The sequence below is a fragment of the Octopus sinensis genome, linkage group LG1, assembly GCF_006345805.1.
Source record: "Octopus sinensis linkage group LG1, ASM634580v1, whole genome shotgun sequence".
Classification (NCBI taxonomy): Eukaryota; Metazoa; Mollusca; class Cephalopoda; order Octopoda; family Octopodidae; genus Octopus; species Octopus sinensis.
This window is the reverse complement of record NC_042997.1, coordinates 213,389,823-213,400,261: the sequence shown is the minus strand read 5'-3', so window position 1 is coordinate 213,400,261 and position 10,439 is coordinate 213,389,823. Positions and strand designations below refer to the sequence as shown.

General features: G+C 34.4%; 1 protein-coding gene across 1 annotated transcript; it reads left to right on the top strand.

Annotated features, from left to right (window-relative positions):
- Positions 1 to 2,570: 2,570 nt before the first annotated feature.
- LOC118765501 lies at positions 2,571 to 9,049 on the top strand. The gene is made up of 2 exons (XM_036507763.1): positions 2,571 to 2,703; positions 7,444 to 9,049. The coding sequence occupies exon 2, from the start codon at positions 7,454 to 7,456 to the stop codon at positions 9,047 to 9,049; it is 1,596 nt and encodes a 531-aa protein (XP_036363656.1). The 5' UTR covers positions 2,571 to 2,703; positions 7,444 to 7,453.
- Positions 9,050 to 10,439: the final 1,390 nt, after the last annotated feature.

Genomic DNA, 10,439 nt, shown 5'->3' with positions numbered 1-10,439 from the left:
GGTCGGTGGTCCATTTTGGGCTCTGTGGTTTTCAGTTCTTTTATGGTCGGTGGTCCATTTTGGGCTCTGTGGTTTTCAGTTCTTTTATTATTATTATTATTATTATTATTATTATTATTATTATTATTATTGTTGTTGTTGTTGTTGTTGTTGTGTTGTTGTTGTTGTTGTTATTATTATTATTATTATTATTTATTTATTATATTATTATATTATTATTATTATTATTATTATTATTATTCAGTAGTTTTATTTTTATAGCGTGCTTTCACTTCACTACCGAGCGCAGCTCTGTGTGCCTTGGGTATGTGTTGTGATTTTTTGTGATGCTCTGATGGTTATTGTATGGAAAGTGTTCTGCGTAGGATGTGTGCAGTGCCTAGTAGTGCAATTTTCTGTATGTTATATGTGTTGTAAGTCCTGGTGTTTTTGTTATGTATTTGTCTGAATATTTTTTTATCATGCCTAATGCACCTACTATGATAGGAATTGTTTCTGTTTTCAGGTTCCACATTCTAGTTACCTCTATTTCCAGGTCTTTGTATTTTGAGAGTTTCTCCATTTCTTTTAGAGACACGTTGTCATCTGCCGGTATTGATACATCAATTAGAAAGCCTTTTTTCTCTTCATGATCTCTGACAACTATATCTGGTCTGTTGGCCTTAATTTCTCTATCTGTGTGTATCGGCATATCCCAGAGTATGGTTACTTTCTCGTTTTATGTGACCTTTTCTGGTGTGTGCCTATACCATCTTTTTTCTGTTGTTATTCCATAATGTTGGCATAGCTTCCAATGTATGTAGGTTCCAACTTTGTCATGTCTGTGAATATATTCCTTCTTACCCAGGACTGGGCAGCTAGAGATAATATGATTTATTGTTTCTTGTCCATCTCCACATATTCTGCAGTTACTTGTAATATTTCTTTTCATTACATGTTTTTGGTAATTTCTGGTGGGGAGGCTTTGGTCTTGTGCTGCAATTAAAAATCCCTCTGTTTCTGCTTTGAGTCCTGAGCTTCTCAACCATTGCTGGGATTTTTCTTTGTCTATTTCTTTTATTATTATTATTATTATTATTATTATTATTATTATTATTATTATTATTATTATTATTATTATTATTATTATTCTTGTTGTTGTTATTATTATTATTATTATTATTATTATTATTATTATTATTATTATTATTATTGAGGGGCTGGAATTAACAAAATTAATGTTGTAACTCCCAGAAAACGAACTTTTATTTAGCAGACTGGTATTATGAGAAGATATAATTTGTGAAAGATTTTTTGTGTTGGAGAAGTCAACTCTAACTATAAGAGAATTAATAATTTTTTGGAAAGTTCCTAGCATCCACATCACGGAATTGTAAAGGAAGATTAGATTTAATTTGTTTTCTATACGGAATAACAAACCAGAGAGTTTTCCTAGTAACATTCAAATTGTAAGCGGTATTATCTTTAAAGAACAGTGAAATACCTCTAGATTGGAAAATGGGCTTAAATAACACTTGACTCCCTTACTCCGTACAGGAATTTTATTATGTTTTGTGTTGTTTACAATATTAGAATTAAAATCACACTTATTATTACAACTAGATTTCTTGTCTTGAACAGTAGATGAAGGACGAAATTGAGCAGAATCAATGTATGTAACTTTTTCTTTATATCCTGCTTTAACTAAAGCAGAGTTATAAAATTCTGTCTTGTCGTTAAAAATGTCAACATTGGCGAATAGTTTAGACAATCTAACTGAAATGTTTTTAACTAAATTCTTATTAATTGCCCTAGCGAGATTACTGGAAGGACTAATATAATTGAGATTTGTGGAAGGTGTGTGGTATGGGAAGTACGAGTTATTTTGTAAATTAAGAGTAATATCTAAGAAGTTAGCCTTAGTTAACTCATCGTCAAAAACAATGTGAAAGCCCATTCTACGAAAAAAACCTAACTAATCTATTCTTAACCTTCTATTTCAGTTAGATTGTCTATATTAACAGTATCATAATTTCTGATGTATTAACTTTAGGTTGGCTGAGTTTGATATCAGGGAACATTCTCGGCTACTTGTTGTAGGTGAAGCTTTCTTTTTGAACCTTCTTCCATTCTTTTCTGAATTCTTGAAACAGTTGATGGAGTTACAGACCAATCAGCTGCTGTCTTACTCACACATTTCTACATTTTTTTACCAAATTTCAATCTGAGCTCGTTTCTCATGCTTCTTCTTTGTCATTTTTATTTGGCATCTGAAGATGAATTTGGACATGACTGTCAAGAGAAATGATTACACAGACAAGATTTTTTGAGTTTTCTAGTGTTAAAAATAACATTTTGGAAAATCCAATTTACTAAAAGTAATAAGCCTATCTAAATGTGCAGGGGTAACTAAAGCTTCTCAGGTTACTGTGCATGCATGTATAAAATTGGGTTATCCGCATGAATGATGTTAATGTATTATTTACAGATATAGATTTACATTTATTTATATATTCCACAGGCACAGGAAATAGTTTACTCCGGTTCAAGCATAGTTCTGACAATACAGTCTGTCTACCACCACTTGGGTTCTGTTTTGATCAGGAAAGCACAGAGAAAGTTGTTTTGTTGGTTGAGAAATATTATCGATGCTTTTAAGAAATTGGCTTACTTTTTGTTTCCCAGTATTTGTTGTACGTATTGAAATCGAGAGACTCGCAAAAGGTAAGAGAATGATTATTTCCTTGGTTTAGCAACATGTCAGTGTTGCGGGAGTAGATCTATGATACAAGACATTCTAACCTTGACCACCACCCTCTCTATTCATATGCATTGTCCACCAAGGTATTTCCTTTCTAAGAATTGAAGGAATGATTTGAGAGATATTTGGCTGTTATTTTTAGTATTTTGTTTTCTTTGGAGGAGTTCACAGTGAGACAAGGTGTCTGTCTGAGGATAAACCATGAATCAATCGGGTTTTCTTTTTTTCTCTGGGGTTGGAATCCCTATAAATGCTGTTCCCTTTCCTTTTCTGTTTGTTATTGTTATTTTTGTTGCTTAACACCTTTTCATCCAGAAGAAGTCTATGTCTTCTCGTGAAGAAGTTTCTGTGATGTTCACTACTCCTCCTCTCAATATCTCTGTATACTGCTGCCTGGTTCTCATAAAATATTTTGTTTACTGAATTTGTTTTGTTTATTCTCTTCTGATTTCGGGGTTTCCCACTCACAGCTTTTAACGCCTCTTTGAGAGAGATCAGTTCGTAATTGAGTGTCCTATTTTCACTTTTCTATAACAATTAATATGTCCCACAAACGTTGCTTGTTAGCGTTATTGTTTCGCAGTAAAATGATTTAGTTGTGGATGCGGATCGTCCATGTATGGTTCCAATCTGATCAAACATCCAATGACGGGGTTTTGTTTAGCTCTTCTATAACAATTAATAAATCTGTCCTCAATTCATAAATCCAAGAAAACAAAATGAGTTTTATGGTTACGGTTTCTTCTCTAACTAGAGCTAGAAAGAATCTGTTTATCTGTTGAGCTGTTGTTTTTGTTCTGTTCCTTGGTTGTGTTGTTGTTGATGTTGTGTCCAGCCATGTTGTTTGTAGTAAATCTCTGCATGCTAAATTCAAGTTTCAGTCGAAAATCAATACGATCTTTAATAAAAGGCTCCTTCAGTTAATTCTTCTAAAGATTAACCAGTTATTTAACAGGGCTTCAAAGATGGAGATAGTATTCATCGTATCTTCCATAAATAGTCTTCCATACTAAATACACGACGTGTCACTTCGAGCCAGCCTGTCTGTATGTATGTTTGTATGTATGTATGTATGTATGCATATATGTTTGTGTTTAGGTATGTCATTGTTCAGTTTTATTTCAAGATTCCTTGCCAATGGAGAAAGAACCGGTTTGTAACCTAGATTCAAGGCTATTCAATGGAATTTCAAGAACATCAACAGGGTGTTTTTCTTTGTATGTACGTGGCTATAAAAGCACCACATCTCAAGCACCCAAGACAGAGCGCCAGAGAACAGACAACGCTATAAACTGCCACATATAGTCCTGAGGAAATCACATGCAGAGAACATTGAAAGAATGGCCTAGCTTAGAGATGACCTGTTCACTTCACAACTGGATTTCCTTGTCTGTCTTCACAATCACACAAAGAAAAGCAACATCCCAACTCTCCACAACTTGGTCGTTCGTCCTAACGATATCTTTCCTTCTGAAACGAAGAAAATAAATACCGCCTTAACTAAAAATCCCTCAACCACGTTTCCGTCTTTATATATGTTTCTCTCTCTTCTGTTTTTGTAAATTTAACCCATTAAGTCCCAGAGTACTGAAATGTTTGAATATTACTTTTAAATTTTCAAAGATTATTGAAAAAAAGGGTAAGATAATAAAAATCAATTATAAAAACTGCTTTACTTCAAGTAGAAATGGAAATACACGGGTTTTCCATAAAGAGGACCCTGGCTCAATGTGATACTTTCATAAATTCAAAATCCCTCATATGTTATATGTTAATATATTCTATTGGTATTAAAGTTTATATGTAAAATGGCTAAAGTTTTTGAAAGAATACAGCGAAATAATAGACTGAAATACAAAAAATACGATACAATTAAAGATTGAAATACAAATCATACAAAAAAAGATTGAAAGAAATCTATTTATAAGACTATGCCTTGAGGAAATGGGCCAAAACAGTGTAGACTCAGGGTGACGTTGCTCTTTTCACAATAATTTAGTGGTTTCCTGTTGTACGACTTATTTTGACAACATCGTTGCTGATCTCGTTTAGCTATTATATGGCCTTTCAAATCAAATTGAACGTCAGCAATTGGTGTGGATGGTGTGATCGTCTTTGTTTATTGTTCAGATTGCTTAGCAGTGGAGAGCTTTAGATATGAAACGCATAGATATCTCCTGAAATCGAGTAAATATTTATGTTTCCTCCTTTCCCTCGTTGATCAGTTTGTAAATAGTCCACGCATTGACAACAGTCCTATCAATAACTCTAGCCAACAATGGTCTGCACCACTTTATGCGTCTAATTGAGGTTGCACATTTTGACACCAACCAGTCGGGCTTGTCAACTCCACCCATGCAATTGTTATATTAGCCGCAAACATGGGGTCGGGTCACATTGCCCTTGCTTTTACTTCCTTTACTCTAGCGTTGTACATTGCAAATGGGTTCGACTGAATCAGGATTAGTCCCAATTCTCAAACATTTAGTGTCAAGCCAACTAACTACAAGGATTTCATTATTGATTTCAAATCTATAATCATATCAACATCTTGGCTCCTTTCTCATCAATGCTCTTTCCTTTAGAGGACATCTCTTGAGACAATTATCTCTCATAGCGATTGCATCAAATCCCATTTGCCCGAGGTGCACTAACAGATCATACTTTGTGAATATATTATCAAAATATACGGAATGTGACCGAGGATCATCTACCACTCCAAGAAACTTTCCTTCCAAGTGAAAGATCGTCTTCGGGTCCTTTTTGAATTCTCTTGCCACAATACAGATCAAAGTTGTAACAAAATTGTGAAACACCGCACAATGCCCACAAATTTGTAACGAAATCTTATGGGTTTCCCTTTTATAAATTGTTTGAGTGAATTATGCCCCCAGAGTAGTTGACCATCATTACATCGACTGACAGACTCTTTTCACAAATTTCGAATCTCTTGAAGGAATTCTGAATCATGGTAGAGATAGAACGACGTACGTAACCATTATCATCTCTATTCTCCTCCCAATTTTCGTTATTCTGAAGTGAATGGTGCTTTAAAGATGCTGGAGTGGATTTCTTGTAATAGCAGTTTTGATTAATGGTACACCCAGATCTTCGTCACTTGACCAGTGGTTTCTTGTGAGGGGTAACCTAAGATAACTGGAATATATTAGAACTCCAAGAACTGTTTCATTCATCTACAGAAAAGGTTTCGATTTTAATCCTTCCGGGCCGCAGAATATCGAACGTTTTCTTTCGCTGTGTAGTCATATATTTCTGGTGTTTGCATTTCCTCAAACATTTCAACAGGGCTGCGTTATTGCACAGCATCTTGCATTTTTCTAAAACATTCTAACTAATTCTTAATTCTTGGCTGAGCTTTTTGTGTATTCAAGTATCTCTTTCGATGTAATCGAGGTGCTCCTCCCGCAAATACTTCAGGCCTAATGTAGAAAGGATTATTATTCGTATGAATGCAAATTCGTAATCTGGATATAGAAGCTGGAAGTTACAATGCATTTGTCCATAATTAGCTTCTTTGTTTTTGATTTTCAAAGAGATATTCCCATCAGCAGGGCAACCGACCTGTACGACGGTACATTCTTTTTCTTTTCTGTCCCAGACAACAATATCTGACTTGTTACGCTTACCTTAGCATGAATGCACACCTGTTTCTGTCACACCAACCTCTCTTCATCTGGCACAACATCACTTCTTCCAATGCTCCCTCCCCGTCTGAAAGAATATTTGTCTTGCAAATTACTTGGTGACCCTGCAAATGTTGGTGCCAGGTAAAGAGCGACCAATCCACACTGTAAAGTGGTTGGTATTTTCGAAGGGCATCCAGCTGTAAAAATCATGTCAAAACTGACCTACTCTGTGCTGGGGCCACGTAAAAGACACTCTTCCGGCCTGTTGGTTAGGAAAAGCATCCAGCCCTAAAATCCATGCTAAAATATACACTGAAGCCTTGTGCAGGCTTTTGCCTAGCCAGCTCCTGTCAAACCGTCCAAACCATGCCAGCATGAAAAGCAGACGTGAAATGATGACGATTATGATGCAGATAACAAGGATGATGATGACGGCGACGACGATGATGATGATGACGATGATTCATCTATATTTTCAGCTGCCCCTTAGAACGCCAATGGCTTCAATGTCTCTTTTATTGATTAGGTATTTAGTAGCAATCTCCCGTTCTTGGACTGTAAATGCGTACCTTTCGAAGCCTAGTGTGATGTATCGGTCATGAGTCCAAAAGGGGCTTCGTTTCATCTCTGTGTTACTATCATCTTCAGGTCTACTAGAAACGTACTCATACATGGTCATTTCTTAGCGTTCCATTTTGAATCTATTTGAAATGAAATTCATACTCATTTCATATATCTTTACCATCTACATTCAAACCTCCGTATTTTCAGTTCAAATATAACTTGATTCAGTTATGATGCTAATTTTAATAAACTAGGTAGTATCGAATGCAATAGAAAATATCCTGCAACCGTTGAATAGAAAATATCGACCTTGAAACGGGGATATGTTTAACCATAAAAGAGGTACTCGGCAACAGCAAAATGCATTGATTTCTCAGATACATTGACCACAACACTTATGATTATTTCGTAACATTGCAAATGTCTATGAAATAAAGAAACGGAGTTGAATCTTCATTACTTAATATGCTCTGTTTTTTCATATTTTTACAGATAACCAAATATGGCTGCCGTGCAGACGACAACAACAGCAATCATTCTTATTGTCACACTGACATCACTAAACATCTCTGCGAAGGAACTCGGCAATGATTGTGAAGTTAAAATCCCTCCCAATATCGGTGAGATTTTATCTCGTTTAGTGAAATTAGAAAAAGAGGTTTTCAATTTTGAAGTCCATTTATCAAACAAGACACTTGATGAACTTCTTAATCCTGTGCCATTGGATTATTTTGCAAATGCGAGGAGTTTTACGTGGATTCCAGTTAAATCAGGCGCTTTAACTCTATATAAAACTTTCCCCTATGATTTTTCAATGCGCACTTTTAATATGTTGGACGTCTACGTTGCTAAACAAAGGATTGATATCAATATCACTTGTGGAAAACAAAATATTCAGAGACACGATTTAATATATTTGATATTCGACGCATTGAAAAGAATCATATTTATGGACAAATTGCAAATGGGAAAATCTGGATACATGTGTTTTTATATAAATTTGTCTCAAGACATGAAGAAGAACAGCCCTGGCACATTTGAAGCCAACAAAAGAATTGGTAATAATCGAGAACTGTTGAAGAACTATTGCTGTAAACTCTATAAAAATGGAAGCTATTTTTATCACTCCAAATCTATTTGTTCAGGAAAAATTATTGAGAATGCTATGTTTCAGAATTTAGCACGTATCGCCGGAGCCGTTTTGTGGGCTATATCACCATTACTCATTAGTTTCGTATCAAAAGCGAAAGTACCTTCACATTCCCGTCAACTCAATCTGCCACTGTTTGCTCACGATGAATTCATATTTACAATTAAAAACACATTACCATACAAATCCGAGTGGATCAATGTAAAACATAATATTTACACATTCTCACATTTTCTGTCTTGGGTATTTTGTTTCCACAATTCCTCTTTCTTTGCCTCAAGACTAAGAAGATTCCTTTGTATTCTATTTTCACTTTCAGTACTCTTTCTGGATCTTTTGATGCATTACTTCTTTTTATATGAAACAATAGAAATTCTTTACCAAGATGGTATCCCATTGGGCTATCGCGCCCTACTATTAGGAATAACAGAAAGTTACGACAATACAGATGGCTTCATGGGGGGTCCGTTTTTGTGGTTCACGGTCTACATATTTTTTAGCTTTATTCTCTTTGTTCTTCCCAGTCGAACAAGTGAGACTATCGCTTATAATACATTACATCAAAGATCCACTTGCACGTTTCTCATTCAAAATAAGAGATTATTAGAGAAGTATGGCAATTTAAATGTTTCTACACAACAGGATTATGATCTACTCTATGCAATAATGAAAGCTAATGTTTCTACTGCTTTAAACTCAAATTTCTGGATTTTAATAATGTATACTTGGTTCAAACGTATAAAGAAAATTTGGTTATATTACTACAGGAGAAATATTTTCTGGCAATTCATTGCGCTTTGGCTCTTTATTTCCATTACAATTTTATTTGCTGTATTTTCTGTCTGTGAATTATTTCTATGCCTCGTTTATTATGGAATCCCATTTGTTTATCTGATTTTAACTTTACCATTAAGTTATTTCAGAGTTTATATTTACCCCTGTATTTGAATCCTAACTATATTTTCAAGATTATTGCTTTCATTTTAACATTCATATCGTTTCTATGTTTTATAGTATGGGGAATTTATTCAATCTATATATTTGCAGTAAGTTTTGGTATCCTTTGCGAGTATGTATTTTCAATAACTGTTGCAGTACTTGCTAAGCCTGATACTGTTGGTGATATATGGTTTGTTTCCATGTTTCTTCTCTATGGTACTGCAATTATAAAAGCTATTCAGAAACAGTATGACTTCATTCTGCTTGAATCCATAAAGCTCACCAAAAGTCTTCGTCCAAATTTAGTTCAGTCAAAATATGGGGAAGAATTCATAGATGCCAGTTTGTTCAAGACAATTATTTACCATCATTTTCCATTGAGATACGAAATTGGTAAATCCATTGTAAAATTGTTTCTAATCGTAATCTTTTTCTTTGCTTGCAACAATATAATAAGTCGAGAAGACTTGAACTTATCAGCATTCACAAAGATTACTTTGATATTGATGACGTCTATGATACCTAAATTTTTGTCTATAGTAAATGCAGATCGTAGGTTAACAATAACCATGTTAGATAAAATGATCCAAACAATAAACTTATTTGAAGAATGAAATACATCACGCAGAAGTTTATCAAGTTATTTGATATTCTTCGATACGATGAAAAGTACATAAGTGTGCTTTATGGATTATTCACTACACTGTATACATAATAATAATAATAATAATAATAATAATAATGATATGATAATGATAATAATAATAATAATAAAAATGATAATAATAATAATAATAATAATAATAATAATAATAATAATAATAATAATAATAATAATAATAATAATAATGATAATAATAATAATAATAATGATAAGTCACAAAACTCAGTCACAAAACAGGCAAAGGAATATATAAGTGAATTCCGAATACAACCAATTTCGGAATTAGAGATAGATATACAAGAAACAAGCACAGAAAAAGCTAGGCGCATGAAAACCCGTGCCAAAACTGCGGCCTTAGATATTCTGAATAATAAATGGCAAGAAAAACCTCTCTATGGCAAATACCCAAAGAGAGCGAATAATGCAGATATCGACAAAGCCCTGACCCATCAATGGCTAATGGCCTCTGGCTTAAAATCTGAAACAGAGGGGTTTATCATAGCAGCTCAAGATCAATGCCTACCAACAAGAAACTACCAGGCCAACATATTAAAGATCAGAAGCAGTCCAACGTGTCGTGTATGCAAGCAACAAAATGAAACCATTGACCATGTGGTCTCCAAGTGCAGTCTTCTAGCGCCTACAGAGTATCTCAACAGGCACGATAGAGCTGCACAATATATTCACTGGGTAATCTGTAAAAACCTGGATTTGCCCCATGAAAAAAACTGGTGG